Here is a 17,108-nt window from a genome sequence, read left to right as displayed (position 1 = left end):
ATTATCTTTGGAGTCTCTTCAACTGGGCTTCAGAGAATCCCCATAAATAGGACTTTAACAAATATGAGCTTATAATAAAAAACTACAAAATACATCTAAAAGTAAGGCACAATGAATGAGAGCTAGTAGAAGGTGACCCTCAAGCACTTCAGATACTGGAATTAACAATAAATCATATATAAAGTACAAAGAATTAAAAGAAGCAATTGTTAATGAGAATAAGGTATATAAAGTGCCTGGGAGCTTTGAAAAAAAATTAAGTTCTAGAAACGAAAATAACTGAAATTAAAAAGAGCTAAAGAGAGAGTTAGTGAACTTGAATTATCCAGAAATTGGAACAAAGCATCAAAGAAAATATGATTAGAAGAGATTAAGACAAAATGAGAACGCCAACTTAAATGTATATCCTGAAGGAGATAGACCAAAGTATTTGCATTCTGCCACACTTTTGAAAGGGCTTCCCTGGTGACTCAGTCGCAGAGAGCTGGACATGACTAAGTGATTAAGCACAGCACAGCACACTGTTGAAAGACACCATGCTTCAGATTTAGGAAATATAGTACATCCTAATCATGGTAAAGGAGAAGAATTTGACATCTAATAGGCATAACTAATTGGGGTTCCCTGGTGGCTCAGAAGTGAAGAATCTGCCTGCAGTGCAGTAGCCACAGGAGAAGCGGGTTCAATCCCTGGGTGGGGAAGATCCCCTGAAGAAGGGCATGGCAACCCACGCCAGTATTCTTGCCTGTAGAATTTCATGGACAGAGAAGCCTGGCAGGCTACAGTCCATAGGGTCGCAGAGAGTTGGTCACAACTGAAGTGACTTGGCACACGCAGAAGCATAACTGTGGAAACTACAGGCTGCCAAAGACAAAGCAACTGCATAAAGGAAATACTATTATGCAGGCTGTGAAAGGAACAGTAAAAGCAGGAAGAATTCAAAATGCCAAGAGAAAATACTTGTGAACAATAGTGAACAGATAAATCGTCTCAAAGAACTTGGGCGAAATAAAGATGTTTTCACAGAAACAGAATTTATTGCCAATAGTCTGTTACTTAAGGAGCTAAAGGCAGTGGTTCTCAACCCTGGTTGTATATTAGATTCAACAGGGGAAGCTTTTGAAATATACTGTGCTTGGACCCCTTCTGCCTAGAATTTATTTAATTGATGTGTAATGGCACCTCAGTGTACTAGGTAATTTGAGTGTGTAGCTAGGTTTGAGAACCACTGTTTTAAAGAACTGACTAGAGAAGAAGGAATGGAGGAGCCTGGTAGGCTGCAGTCCATGGGGTCGCTAGGAGTCGGACACAACTGAGCGACTTTACTTTCACTTTTCACTTTTCACTTTCATGCATTGGAGAAGGAAATGGCAACCCACTCCAGTATTCTTGCCTGGAGAATCCCAGGGATGGGGGGAGCCTGGTGGGCTGCTGTCTCTGGGGTCGCACAGAGTCGGACACGACTGAAGTGACTTAGCAGCAGCAGCAGCAGCAAAGAAGGAAGAGGATCCTAGTTTGAATGGTCTGAGATACAGGAAGGACTGATAAGCAAATAAAATGGTAAATGGGTAAAATTAAACAGGCTGTATAAACTGATCTCAATTTTGGTGTTTATTTTAAAAAAAATACAACATACAGCTAAAATAGCTTGTAAGCCATGGGAGGATTGATTGGAGTTAAAGAATTCAAAGACCGTTGTATTGCTTGCCAGATGAGCACAGATTGATTCTCTTTTGTTAAAGATCCCCACTTAAGGGGAGCCGCTAAAGAATGAAAATAGAGGGTTTAACTTCACAACTAGTAAAGGGGAAATAAATGAGTTGGGAAAAACCATCAGTTCAGAGAAATGTAAGAAAGGAGAAAGAAACATAAAAAGTGGACACACAAATAGAAACTACTGAATAAACTTGTAAAATGGAATTAAACCTTATTATTAATTAAAAGACTAACATCTTTAGTTAGGACATAATTGTCAAACTAGATTGAGGAGTAAAATCTAACTATAGTCTGTTTAGCTAGGGATAGAAAGAGGGAAGGTAAAAGAATAGAAAAGGATAAAAGAATGGAAAAACATAAATTCATTTCAGACAAAGTTGACTTTATAACAAAAAATTCCCCTGGAGATAAGGAGAATTTGACTTGTGAGGTGTCCCTTGCCGGTGACAGAGGAAAAGGCTCTGTGTGTATAAATCTTATCTGTATTTCCTGTCCTAATATTTAACTTTTCATAGCCCTGGCCCTCAGAGATGAAATTCTGACAATACTGCATAGCACACACAAGTTAGAAATACCAAGTAGAATCTATTGCTTATAAACTAGAAAGTATAGATACATAAGACAGTAATAGGTACCAAAAGAGTGACTGCCTTATTTCTTGAAATCCTAAGAAGTATGTCTTTGGTTTTCTTAGCCACATACGCTATTACAAAGAGTTAAAGCCTGCACGACAGAAGAGGATCAGGAAAAGCTGATGCAAATTACAAGTCTGCACTCACTGAATGCCTTCCTGCTACCAATTAAAACTGTGGGTGTGCAGGTGAGTTGTGTGAATTCACTGACCTGTGACATAACTTCTGCTCTTTCTGCTAATATTGAAATAAGAATGACTTACAAAAAAGAAATATGAAAGTGTATACAAGTTTAAAAATGTAAAAAGGTAATATTTTATGAATGCTTATGGAGTGAATAAGGTTGTAGGAACTAAATATTCAGGCTGAGATTTTGTAGTTTCGAAACACCTATCATCTATAACCAATAGTAAAACTTCAAAGAATGAATTGTCATAGGATTGGCTTGCTTTTGCTTTGAAGGACAGGAACTGAGAGGTCATGTCCTCATTTATCCTTCTTGATGTGAAATGTTCTGTGGCTTTAGAAGTCTCTGACTGCAGGAAAGGCCCTGGATGCCTGTTCTCGGCTTGTGTTTTCCTTAAAGCCGTGTCCTCTGCCTCTTCAGCATGTCTTCTCTCTTCCTCTGAGCTGTGATAATGTACAACTAACATTTTCAGTATTTGTTGTGCAGTCTTTCCAATTGTAAAAGCATGTGACTATAATATAGTTCTCATTTTTGAAATACTATTCATAAATAGATTATATTAAGTTTGTCTTTGTTTACATGATCATCAAGTGAGTTTCTAGGGGGAAAGGCTTGGGAGGATAGGGAAGGAGTAAGGTTTCTTTTCTGTGATTAGGATTTGAAGTTAAATGGAAACCAGAAAAGGTGTCAGTAATTCTACTAAAAATTGTGTGAGTGCCAGTTAGTGGGTTAATGTAGTTATAATGTTCTCTTAAAGTAGAATTAAGCGTGAAAAGAAATGTTTTACAGATCTAACTCTTTTCCCTAAATATGTGACTCTGAGCCCATTCTTTTAAATTCCCCTTTCTCCTGAATTCATGTAGCCCTGTTTGTAAATAAACAGTAAAACTTCATTGTTCTTTTATAATTAAACTAAAATATTTTAGTTAATGGAAATGATATGGGACAGTTATTTCCCCCTTTCTCCCTTTTTCAGGGTCCTTATGTGAAAGCTACTTACATTGTTTTTAAATCAAGTTGAAATAACTGTTCCTGGAATTGTAAAAATAATTGTCTTTCAATGGTATATAGATTATCTCATCATAGATTCATTTTGAAATTCATGATATGCTATTTCAGGCAGATATTACCCTACTTAATAAAAATAGAAGAGCAGACAGGTTGACCCCCTGCCCCCCCAGTTCTAACAAGGTCTGTTATAAAAAACTTGCAACTCTGTATGCTGACTTCTCATTTTTTGATAAGTTCATAGATAATACTATGGATAAATAAATATAATTTGTAGGATGAATGATTTCTTTTTAAAAAATGATTTAACATATGCACACTACTATATATGAAATACACAACTGTAGTACAGGAAACTATAAACTGTAATGGAAAAGAATCTGAAAAAGAGTATGTATATGTTTGTATAACTAAATCACTTTGTATACTTGAAACTAACATAGCATTGTAAATTAACTACACTTCATTTTTAAAAAATGACGCTTATTCAGGCTCTGTTACTTTTCCCGTCAAAATAGAAGTTTCTTTTGTTGTTATCTTTTAGTCTCTTAGGTCTTTGGAGCTGAGGTTTAGAAATCCAGATAAAAATCATAATTCATGGTTAGTGTAGCAATGAGGTTTATTTTCTAAATATCAAAATAAACTACTTGTTAAAAAAAAAAGAAAAAGGCACAATACATTTAAAAACTAAATCTCCCTATTTTTGCTCTATAGTTAAATGTCCTTTCAGAATCATTTAGAATGAGAATGAAAGGAAATTATTTGACACATTGTACATCACCTTTTTCTTTTTAACCGAGCATCATGAACTTCTTTTCATGCCATTGCAAGTAGATTCTTATTGTTAACTGTTGCCTTATATTCCATGTATGATTATACCATCACTTATTTAATAATTCTCCTACCAATGGACATTTAAACCATTTTCACTTTGTCATTATTATAGGCAAGTAATCTTATTTTTTCAAGGAGTTATTTCATGTGTTTCAGTAATATTTCTTGGATTAAAGAGCATGTGTGCTTTAAACTTTAATAGATACTATTATATTGGCATTCAAATAGTCTGAATTCTTATATTCTCAAGTTTACTGCATATTTGGTAATTATTTAATCTTGTAAGTTACTTTTCAGTTTTTTACAAAGCAAATTACTTAGATTAAACAAGACAGATGAAAAAGGAATCAGTATTATCAGTTTTATTCGCTTGTTTTAAAATTTGCTTTCTTTACTTATTTTAAAACTAACTCATTTTAAAGGAATAAATTATTTTTATATCTGACTTGAGAATCCTTTATCCATCTGATAAATATGGACACATCTTGTCTCCCAGATTAGGTGTGCTGGCTATCTGTATGTAGTTAAGCAGATATTTGGAATGAAATCCCAATGGATCTCATGTGTATGTTGAATAAATTGTTGAAATTACTGTAACACTTTATAATGTCTAAGGTGATTTAAGTAGAATTTAGTGGGGAATTTTTATTTAGGATTTATTTATGTTGTTAGCAAAATATCCATATATATTTTTAGTCAAGCATGTTTTTGTTAAAAGTACTTTCCATGGTGTCACCATGCAGGAAGTATTTTCCATTCCATCTTTTGATTTATATGAAATCAATAAAAATTATCAATTGTATTTTTATTTTTAGGGTGACTGTCGTTCTTACAGTTATGTGTGTGGAATCTCCAGTAAGGATGAGCCTGACTGGGAATCTCTTATTTTCCTAGCTAGACTTATACCTCGTATGTGTCACAACATTAACAGGTATGTTCTGCAGCTGGCAGTGGGGTGAGATGTAGTATAAGGCTGTGATTTTTTTTTTTTTAAGGTCTTCCCATTGTTGAAAGACAGTTTAGGTCACAACCCAGCAGGTATTTAATAATACTTTGTATTTTGTTTGTTCATTGCAGTACAATCATCTACTTATTAAAAAATTTTTTGAGGTAAATAGGATGGCTTTTATTGAATAGTTTTAGTATGAAATTTAAAGACTTTAAAAATGTCTGATTAGCAACTTACACTATTTGTTTTATGATGTTTTATTCCAGAAAGATTGAAAAAAATGTACAAGTTACTTACTATTAGGGACTTGGTCAATTTAATAATCATTACAGAGTAAAGATACAAACACACCAGATATCATTAAAATAACTGCCTTAAATGTTTTAAAAATTTTGAACTTAGTTCTTCAGATCCAGTTTTCCTTTAATTTGCACATAAATTCCTTATGTCAGGTATATCAACAGCTGATTTATAGCCTATATGTAATACTCAGTAGCATTGTCTCCTTTACAGTTCAAAAATCTTACTCATTTAGTACCAGATTGCTAATTAAATGTTATTTCACAGTTTTTTACTCTTGTCTATTTCCTTCATGAGTATTAGGCAGTTGAGAATCAAAAAGGATTACTTGAGATTTCAGTTTACTCAAATTAGCTACAGCGTTTATAAACCTACCTGTTGGTGTTTACTTAGCGGGGTGTGTACATTTCTCTTTTTTTGGCCGTTCTTCATGCTGTAGGATCTTAGGTCCCTGACCAGAGGTTGAACCCATGCCCTCAGCAGTGAAAGCGCAGGGTTGTAACCTTTGGACTACCAGGGAATTTCCATGGTGTGTATATTTCTGTACTGTTGTGGCTAGTGTTTTTGGCTGTTGTTGGCCTTTAAGAAAAGAAGTCAGAGGGAAGTCACATTTTTACTAATGGGAACATGTTAAAAGGCTTGCGTAGATGAACCAAAGGCCTCCAAATATAGATACACCTTTAATACACTGAAAAGTGAATTATTAATAAATAATGGTAAATTTGTAATTGCCTATTTTGAATGGAGGTAATTGTCTTGGTTAAAATAATGGTTTAAAATTCTAAAATTCTAGTACCTAAATAAACTTCATTGGTCATACAGAAAATTCCCTTTCACTAAGTTTGGCTCCATTGCTTTACTATATAATTAGTATATTTTTCATTTTGCAGCGTTCTTATAGTTTCATCTGTCTCTGTCCTTTTCTTTTACCAAAGGGCCCTTACCCTTGTTTAAACTTTATCTCTATCCTTTTGTATTCTATTCTTTCTGCCTGTCTTTTCTGTTTTTCCTCGTTTTTCTCTCCCTCCATTCTTAATCCTTCCTCACTTCCCAAAAAGGAAAAAAAAAATCAACAACCAATAAACAAAAAACTAGATTTTAAAAATATGAACCTAGCAAGCCCCTGAAAAACATATTTGGTGATTTTTAAATTTTTTGGGGGGGGAGGGACTGGAATTTAAGTAACTTTTTTAAAAAGCTTTCAATTTTTGCCAACCCCTGCCCCGCCCCCCTAGTTTGCATGGTGGAATCTTTGTGTAGAGAGGGACGGTTCCAGTTTTTCTGTCCTACACAGGATGGAAGACAGCTTGTCTCTGTACATATTCTATGACCACTCTTGTTTGAAATAAATAAGACAAAAAGGAGCAAGTTAATGGCATTCTCTTGCCCAGTTGCTTTTTCCTCTAAGGATTATGAGCTCTAGGAAGCATATTGCTTTAAAGTGTGGCTTACTTTCAATACCTGGGATGAAACTGTTCCTGTGAAAGTATGTTTGGAAGGAGGCAGTGAAGTAGTTGGTGGTTTTGATCGGATGCTTTTTTCTTCTGTATGTTTGTTTTATTCTAAGTACCTATTAATAAGAAGGGGAAAAGGCATTGTTAAACTTGCCCTTGGTAGTTGCAGGGGAGATTTATTTTCTCTGCTAAAGACAGATATGGCTAAGGAAAAGGGATAGTTGCCTGCTGGCTGGGACTGGATTGGAAAGAGCCAGGTGGCACTTGTCTCTATCCCCTTCTCTCTCTTGTTTTCTGGGTGAAGGTTATAGAACAGATTCCCCAAATCAGCAATAAGATTCCCCTTGAGTTGTTGTACTTATTTGATACTAATTTCTTTAAGCTATCTTCCAAATTCTACTTTTATTAATTAACATCTGCAATGTATCTTCATAAGTTTCAGACATTTACTTGAAGCCGTAATGAGTCATTCCTTTTCCAACAAGTCTTACTTTGGTGACATTTACCCCCCACCCCGCTTACTAGTTATTTAAATTTTTGGCTTTGCTGGGTCTTCGTTGCTGTGCAAGGGCTTTTTCTAGTTACTGCTGGCAGGCTTCTCATTGCAATGGCTTCTTGTTGCAGAGCACAGGTTCTAGGGCCTGTGGGCTTCAGTAGTTGTGTTGCATAGGCTCAGTTGCTCTGTGGCACGTGGGATCTTCCTGGACCAGGATCAAACCCATGTCCCCTTCATTGGCAGGCAGATTCTTAACCAAAGGACCACTGTTTATTTTAAGAATGGCTTCCCTGGTGCCATTCTTTTATTCATGAAATATGTACATAGTGAAATAAGAATCTTTCTTTGGGATCAGTGTTCTCCAAAGTGTAAAAAAAAAATGTATAGCTTCATCTTGGAGGTGACCAGTGCATATTAGCATATTACAGTGTCTGAAGTTTTGTTATCAGTCAGTTCAGTCACTCAGTCTTTGTGACCCCATGGACTGCAGCACACCAGGCCTCCTTGTCCACCATGAACTCCCGAAGTCTACTCAAACTCATGTCCATTGAGTTGGTGATGCCATCCAACCACCTCATCCTCTGTCATTCCCTTCTCCTCCCACCTTCAATCTTTCACAGCCTCGGGGTCTTTTCAGATGAGTCAGTTCTTCGCATCAATTGGCCAAAGTATTGGAGTTTCAGCTTCAACATCAGTCCTTCCAATGAATATTCAGGACTGATTTCCTTTAGGATGGACTGGTTGGATCTCCTTGTAGTCCAAGGGACTCTCAAGAGTCTTCTTCAACACCACAGTTCAAAAACATCAATTCTTCAGCACTCAGCTTTCTTTATAGTCCAACTCTCACATCCATACATGACCACTGGAAAAACCATAGCTTTGACTAGACGGACGTTTGTTGACAAAGTAATGTCTCTGCTTTTTAATATGCTGTCTAGGTTGGTCAAAACTTGTCTTCCAAGGTGCAAGCGTCTTTTAATTTCATGGCTGCAGTCACCATCTGTAGTGATTTTGGAGCCCCCAAAATAAAGTCAGCCACTGTTTCCACTGTTTCCCCATCTATTTGCCATGAAGTGATGGGACCAGATGCCATGATCTTAGTTTTCTGAATGTTGAGTTTTAAGCCAACTTTTTCACTCTCCTCTTTCACTTTCATCAACAGGCTCTTTAGTTGTTCTTTGCTTTCTGCCATAAGGGTGGTGTCATCTGCATATTTGCATTATTGATATTTCTCCCGGCAGTCTTGACTCCAGTTTGTGCTTCATCCAACCCAGCGTTTCTCATGATGTATTTTGCGTGTAAGTTAAATAAGCAGGATGACAATATACAGCCTTGACGTACGCCTTTTCCTATTAGGAACCAGTCTGTTCCATGTCCAGTTACAACTGTTGCTTCCTGACCTGAGTACAGATTTCTCAAGAGGCAGGTCAGGTGGTCTGGTAGTCCCATCCCTTGAAGAATTTTCCACAGTTTGTGGTGATCCACAGTCAATGGCTTTGGCATAGTCAATAAAGCAGAAGTAGATGTTTTTCTGGAACTCTCTTGCTTTTTCGATGATCCAACAGATGTTGGCAATTTAATCTCTGGTTCCTCTGCCTTTTCTAAAACCAGCTTGAGCATCTGGAAGTTCATGGTTCATGTATTGTTGAAGCCTGGCTTAGAGAATTTTGAGCATTACTTTACTTGTGTATGAGATGATGCAATTGTGCAGTATCTTGAGTATTCTTTAGCATTGCCCTTAAAACCTATTTATTTAATTCATTTTTCCCCCATGCTTTTGTGAATTGATTTCCTAGGGCTACCGTAACAAATCACCACAAACTAGAAGGCTTAACACAATAAAAATCTATTACGTCACAGTTCTGGAGGCTATAACTCTGATATCAAGGGTGGTGTCAGCAGGGCATTGCTCTCTCTGAAGGGTCTAGGGGAGCATCCTTCTCCTCTTCATAGTTTCTGATGTTTGCTGGCAGTCGTTGCCTTGAGGCGGTCGAACTCCTGTCTTCATCTCCATCTTTACATGGCCCTCTCTTCTCCGTGTGTCTGTCTTTCCAGATTGCCTTTTGCTTAGAAGGACACCCACCAATCATTGGATTAGCCTCCTGCCCCCGCCCCAGATTATGACCTTTGTTCGATTACATTTGCAAAGACCCTGTTTTCACCCCCAGATTCGAGATGAACATGAAGTTTTGGGTATACTTTTCAATCCAGTACATTAAATGGAAAGAGGATTGTGATAACTCAAGTTTATCTTCACACTAGTATTTCAGAGAATGTATTTTGAGAAAGGTTCAGACAACAGATACCTTCTATAATCCTGTCCTTCCCATTGGGGATTTGAAGTGGGTAAGAGATGGGCCTAAGAACAAATGCAAAAAATGTTATTTTATGTGCTTTGTTTCCTCATACTAAAATGTGTTGTCTTTATGATTTTCACTTCCTTCCTTCTAGAGTTGTTTATATATTTGGCCCACCAGTTAAAGAACCTCCTACAGATGTTACTCCCACTTTCTTGACCACAGGGGTGCTCAGTACTTTACGCCAAGCTGATTTTGAGGCCCATAACATTCTCAGGGAGTCTGGTAAGTTGCCCATTTTGTTCATCACTACATGCTTCAACTAGATTTTGAAAGCTTGGCTTTATGATTTTTAGTAGGAGGATTCGGCTTTTAGTATTATTATTTTAATTCTCTGGGTAGTTCTGTGACATTGCCTTATCTGTATAGAATTTACTCATATTTATGGTCACTTGCAGACATGCACAAAGTGACAGAAAATTTGAATTGCTCAACTCAGATGTTCCCAGCTGAGGTTGAAGATGGCAGTCCTCTGTCTTCTTGTTTCAGCTCTGTTTCTGTAAAAAGTGTCTTTTTTGTCATCTATTCAATGCCATGTTGTTTTGCATTTTCATGCTTTTTGTTGGTGATTTCACTGTTCAAAAATGTCCTCTAAGCTTAGTGCTGAGGTGCTGCTGACTAGGTTCCTAAGCACAGGAAGACTATCATGTGCCTTACTGAGAAAACTGGTGTGTTAGATAAGTTTCCTTCAAGCTAGAGTTACAGTGCCGTTGGCTGTGAGCTCACTGTTAATGAATCTACAACAGATATTGAGCAAGGTGTCTTTAAACAGAAAACACATAAAGAAAGGTTATATATTGATCAGTTGATGAATATGTTATGACTAGAGGCTTGCAAGACCCTAACTCTGGATTCCCTCTAGGGTTAGTGGCTCAGTATTTTCTTATTCAGTGTTTGCAGTATAGAAGATAATTACATGAATAATTAATTGACTTATATGTATAAAACATCACTGCAGTCATCAGACTCTATAATTTGTATTTGTGATTGCATTTGCTTACGGTACTATGAGAGTAGCTGAATACAGTACATGGTGACAGTCCTAAGAAGAGCTGTGTCTGTGTGTGTGTGATTTTAGATCCTGTCTGGAAGGATTTAATTGAACTGAGAGTGCTTTCCTATGGCATGGTGATTGATTCTACATGTTAACTTCCTTTCTCTAGGGTATGCTGGGAAAATCAGCCAGATGCCGGTGATTTTGACACCTTTGCATTTTGATCGGGACCCACTTCAGAAGCAACCTTCTTGCCAGAGATCTGTGGTTATTCGAACCTTTATTACTAGTGATTTCATGACTGGTATACCTGCAACCCCTGGCAATGAGATCCCCGTAGAGGTAATATATACATTTTTTTCTGATGTACGTATTTAATACCTTAACATTTTATAATAATGGTGAATGGGATAGGCTGTGGCAATGTTATTTCTGAGGTTGGTTTTCTGTTCATAAAATAGGCTCTCATTTTTTAATGTCCACATAATTCATTATTTAATACATTATAGTAGGAAAAAGCCCTAAGTTTATTAACCTCTCCTCCAGATGTCTGATTATTATGTGGAGACTCCCAACTCTAATCTATCTTTTTATCTAATCGTGCCAACCTCTGCCTTATATATAGTGTCCTCCAAGTAGAAAAAGAAAACCCTAGGAGTGAAGAAGAGTTGATTAGATATAAGGATGAGATTTAATAGCATTATGGCCAGGCACCCGTGAATTTCTTAATGCTCTGCCAACTAGCAATTACAGTTTTGATCACCATCTTCTTTCTTGTTATCCCTCCACTAGAGTGTTCTTTCCAGAGGAGCTGTTTCTAAGATAGCAAGTAAAAGTCAAAGCAAGACTTTATTAGTTGTACCACTGTTCCAGAACTCTGATACAGGGCTCTGATTATATTACTAGCTAGTATAGATATGTGGATTGGAGAATGTGGCTTAGAGTCTGTTTTCCCTTAGGCTTGCATTTGCCTAGTTTCTGGCCAGTTAGGTGACAAGGCCGTCCTCGTCTATACATGTAGCAATGATTATTATTACCTGTGTTATGTGCCACCTTAGTGGCCTCGGAGTTGTGAGCTGCAGAGAACCTGTGAAGCGTTGTTTTCCACCCATGAAGTCACATGCTTGGATGCTGTAGCAGGGTCAGGTTGCTATAAATGCTTCTAAACATTTGCTGTGGACCAGTAACACCCATGACTTGCAGACTGCACTTTGAGTACTACTGAATTTAAGTTACTTATATCTGTAGAGTCACTATGTAAATTAATCATAAATGTATCCTGTATACCTAGAAAGTGAAAGTTGCTCATTCGTATCCGACTCTTTGCAACTCCATGGACTGTATAGCCCATGGAATTCTCCAGGCCAGAATACTGGAATGGGTTGCCATCCCCTTCTCTAGGGGATCTTCCCAATCCAGGGACAGAACCCAGGTCTCCTGCATTGCAGGTGGATTCTTTTTTTTTTTTTGGCTGCACCAGGTCTTGAGTTGCAGCATGTGGGATTTAATTCCCTTACCAAGCATTGAACCCAGGCCCCTTGCATTGGCAGCTTGGAGTCTCAGCCACTGGACCACCAGGGAAATTCCCACAGGTGGATTCTTTACCATCTGAGCCACAAGGGAAGCCCATATACCTAGAGAACAGTGGTGAAAATAGATTGTGTTTTAATCTGAAATTACAAATGAAATTACAAATTCTAGCTCTGTTGAACATGCAGTGGACTCTAGCTCTTTATTTATAATCTTTGTTTTATAACAGGTGGTGTTAAAGATGGTCACTGAGATTAAGAAGATTCCTGGTATTTCTCGAATTATGTATGACTTAACATCAAAGCCCCCAGGAACTACTGAGTGGGAGTAATAAACTTCTTGTTCTACTAAAGTTCCGTGTGCAGTTTAAATTGTTTAGAAACCATTCCCAGTATTGAATGCAGTACTGTTAAAAGTGTTACTGGAGCAACCACATCACATCTGAATTCTCTGCAGCAAAAGTCTACGGCTTAAGAGCTGAGCTGGGGATAACTAAAAGGGACTGAAGAGTTCGTACGGGTATAATCAAAGCACCATTGCCTACACTCATACAGACTGACACTGCTTTTGCCTTTACCTCTGTCTCACTTGTTCTTTATGTATAAACTCACTGTGTCTATTGATGTCTCTGCAATCAAAGATGTATGGAAGTGGGTGAGTTTGGGGGCTGGTAGTGGACTTCTGTCCCCTTGCCAGTTTCTAAGAGATATTAGAAACACCATTATTTACCAATGTGACTTAGGATGTATACCTTTTGGCAAAACTGAATTTCCCTGTAAGTAACTTTATTTCTCCAGGAATGGGTCAACATACCAGATAAAGAGATGGGTGGGCTGTCCCACCCACTTTTGTAGGACACTGAGACCATAAAATGGTAAGCTACCTTAAGATGGAAAAGCACCAGGAATTTGTTGAAGTACTTTGGGTTTTATGTCCTTGCAGTCATGGGAGGAAGGAACTGTGAATGGTCTCCATTTAAAATGTTTTCAAATCATGCTCCACGTTGCGCTCTGTCGACCTGTTCATTAGTAAGGAGCTTTCTCCTCCCGGTCTTACGTCGCAAGCTCCCATAGCCTTGTAGAGGAAGTTTCTGTTCTGTCCACAGAAGAGACTGTCTTTGGGTCTAGTGTAAAGTTCAAGCATTTTTATCTCGTTTGGCCAGAGTGAAGCTCTGAGATCACAGAAACCATCATGCATGCCCACAGCTTACAGATGCATGCCCACGGTTTATATAATCTAGTAAAGAGCTGTAAAATGAACTCTTGGTGTAATCTATAGATATTTTTTTTAATGCACTGCTCTGAAGATTGTGACCTGTCTTGGCCCATGCCAAGTATTGCCAAACTTTGTACTCCTTTCTACCAGCTGTAAGGGAACATTCAAGAACTGGTATAGGACTTTTGCCATTGCCACCAGTTTCTAACAGATGCTTTTATAACATTCATATATGCACTATAAAAATAGACAGTACTAGATTTGAATTTTACAATCATTTATCTCTCAATATTTTAGTTGATGTTACTGTTCTAAAATGTTACCTTGTATTTTCTTATACGAATTCCATCTCAAGTTGCTGCCTCTTTTATGTAGTCTTCAAGATTTTCTGTATTATTAATCAGCTATACAAATTTGTTTGGACTCCACTCTTAGATAAATAATAAAATTACGCGTGGCAGAAGTCTTTCATTCTGGTTGGCCCAGGGTATAAGAAAACTGTGTTCCTGGACCAGCAAGGGAAGAGCTTCTGACTGTTGTAACTTATCTGTATCTGAGAGAGAGCAGTATTTGACTTCTACAAAACTTGAAGGGTTCATTCTCTGTCCTAACAATGAGGTACTCATAATGGCCTTTTACAGAGAAGGGTATACTAGTGGCCTGGCCTTAACAGATTTGAAGGTGCGTTATTTTAGAGCTGAAATAGACAGTATATAAAAGGCTTGTAAGCCTTTGTGTTTATGTGACAAAAGAATTCCTCTTCTAGCAAAAGTGTCTTATAATTTTGTATTCAGACAAGTAATAGGAATCTAGGAAGACTTTTTCCCTAAAGTATGTTCTGTGGAACACTGTTCACTTGAATGAACGATGAACATTGAACACCCTTCACTTAACACTGTTCCACAGAGATAAAGGGGTAGGTGGTTGTGTAATTTTGGGACGTGCTGCTCACTTGTCCTTCCGTCTTGGAGATTCATGGGTTACATATCTTCAAAGCTCTTAAGAAATCTTGAGGTTAGAAACAGTTGTTGCTTTTTTTAACCTAATTATTCCTGATATTTGTTCACTATACCCCCTTTTATATAATCCTTCTTAATAATAAAATTGGAAAAATTGCTTCTCCAAAACACTTGTCGACATGATATAGTAAAAAAACAATTCTAGAATTCAAAGATTTCTTAATATTTAGTACCCTGTGTTTCTTTGCAAAGCACTTTTTTACTTCGTGTCATGTAGTATTGCTCTATACCTTCACAGTATTTTATACAGGGGCCTGAGAGGAGTCAAGATTTCAGTGCCATTTTACAGTTAAGGAAACAAGCTCAGCTTAGTAGTGGTTACCTGAAGAACTTCAGAATTAAATGTAGGGTTTCCCAGTTATTCTTTCTTTAAGTGAATTTTTGAACCTATTTTAAAAATTACATAATTTATATAAAATTATATAAACTTATGGGATGTTTATCTTTGACCAAGGCTTTGGACAGTGGCTCCTTGTCTAATTAAACTTCTCATTATTTATCCTTGACAGCTCATGCCTGCACACCCTTCATTTACCACTTAGCTAGGACACCTCTCCATCTGAAAATATATTTTACTAGAAGGAGGAAGGCAGGTTAGTGAAAGCATTTATTTCTAAGATTGTTGTTGTTTAGTCGCTAAGTTGTGTCTGACTCTTTGCAACCCATAGCCCACCAAGCTTCTCTGTCCATGGGATTTCCCAGGCAAGAATACTGGAGAGGTTGCCATTTGCTTCTCCAGGGGAACTTCCTGGCCCAAGGATCTAACAGCGTCACCTGCATTTGCAGGCGGGTTCTTTACCACTGAGCCACAATTTCTAAGATTAGTAGGCATGAAAGAAATTTTGAGAACCAAATATCTTGTCCGAGCTTTGTGGCCCCGTCTGTGATCAACAGCTCTGCTAGAAGTAACAGGTTGGTACAGTTGCTGAGAGTAGGTCTTTAAGATGTATCTGGGAGATAAGGTTACCCACTCATTCCCATCTTTTGCCTTATCCCTTATCCTAAAATAGGTACATATGTGTAGCCAAACAAACATTGTAAAAGTTCATTTCCTTACTGTGTTTGGGCTTATCTCTTGATAGCCTGTTTTTATTGAGTAACTAACATCAGACCTCTAGAGAGTGACGGCATTCACAGTAGCTTTCATTTTCATCTTTAGTGCTTTGTTTTGCCATTAAACAGCTATGTGAAACTGGTCAAGTAATTTCTGGTTTTTTACATGTAAGATGAGGCAGTTGAACTATATAGATATCAAATCCAGCTCTAAATTCTTACTTTATAAATAAGAAAAAGCATAGCAGGAGATAGAATGGAGAAAATGGGATGGTTTTAAGTGCTTTTAACATCAGATTGGATCCAATCAAATGTAAACATCGAAATACATTGTAAAATCAGATGATTAATTACCCTGTTTTGAACCCGAGGCATAGATCAAGGTTTGACCATGTGAGAATCTTCTGTTGTGGCCGTGACACTTGCAAGGTAACTCATCAACAATGTGATCCTAGTTGGCAGTCTCTTTACTGTGTGTTTTTAGAAAAGTTGACAATATGCTTTGACTTTGAGACCTATGAGAAGTCTCCCGTACTGAGTTACATAGGATCCAGGTCTTTTGCTCTCTCCACTGAAGAGATGATGCTCCAGGGCTCTTCAAGGTGAGGCTTAACAGGAAGTTCTCAGTGTATAACTTACCATGAGGGAAAAGTGTACTTTCAAGGTGTTAATAAGTGAGTGATTAGTTCCTGAAAACAGTGCTGTCTCCCTGAAATCCTCTTGATACTCTCATTCCCAGTGTTAAACCTGCTTCTTTCTACCTTTCCAAACAGCTCCCTTTGCTACTCCCCACACCTTTCTTCTCTCTCCCCTTCCCTTGAATTCTCTTTGAAATAGGATGTGAACACAGCTTGGCTGTTACCTCAGTAGGTGCTCCTTTCATTGGCCCCAGTTAGAATTTAATAGAGAACTGAATACAGGTTGGATGTCTCTATCCTTGGAAAGTTATTGAAGGGACGCACAGACACTGTAGGGAACCACGGAATCTTTTTCACCAGCGTGGGACAATAATGGTGGCATCTGTGACTATTAGGTTTCCAAAAATTTCTTCTGGAAATGACAGAAGATTTGAAATCCCCCAAAGCTTGCTGCCATGAAATTAAAAGGTGCTTGCTCCTTGGAAGAAAAGCTATGACCAACCTAGACAGTATGTTAAAAAGCAGAGACATTACTTGATGGTCTGTCTAGTCAAGGCTATGGTTTTTCTAGTAGTCATGTATGGATGTGAGAGTTGGATCATAAAGCTGAGCATCAAAAAATTTATGCCTTTGAACTGAGGTGTTGGAGAAGACTCTTGAGAGTCCCTTCAACTGCAAGGAAATCAAACCAGTCAATCCAGAAGGAAATCAGTCCTGAATATTCAT

At 37.6% G+C, this 17,108-nt stretch overlaps 1 protein-coding gene across 3 annotated transcripts in view; it reads left to right on the top strand.

Annotated features, from left to right (window-relative positions):
• Positions 1-12,809, top strand: part of GMPS (guanine monophosphate synthase) — a 72,022-nt gene extending 59,213 nt beyond the window's left edge. For all 3 annotated transcript variants that reach the window (XM_070792694.1, XM_070792701.1, XM_019960473.2), the window contains exons 12-16: positions 2,411-2,536; positions 5,193-5,308; positions 10,028-10,158; positions 11,097-11,269; positions 12,687-12,809. In XM_070792694.1, coding sequence (XP_070648795.1) covers positions 2,411-2,536; positions 5,193-5,308; positions 10,028-10,158; positions 11,097-11,269; positions 12,687-12,788 — 648 coding nt within the window. In that variant the 3' untranslated portion in view covers positions 12,789-12,809. The remainder of the gene's footprint in view (positions 1-2,410; positions 2,537-5,192; positions 5,309-10,027; positions 10,159-11,096; positions 11,270-12,686) is intronic.
• Positions 12,810-17,108: the final 4,299 nt, after the last annotated feature.

This window comes from Bos indicus, chromosome 1 (genome assembly GCF_029378745.1).
Source record: "Bos indicus isolate NIAB-ARS_2022 breed Sahiwal x Tharparkar chromosome 1, NIAB-ARS_B.indTharparkar_mat_pri_1.0, whole genome shotgun sequence".
In the NCBI taxonomy this organism is placed as follows: Eukaryota; Metazoa; Chordata; class Mammalia; order Artiodactyla; family Bovidae; genus Bos; species Bos indicus.
Note: the sequence above shows the minus strand (reverse complement) of the source record. Positions and strands in the feature narration are given on the sequence as shown.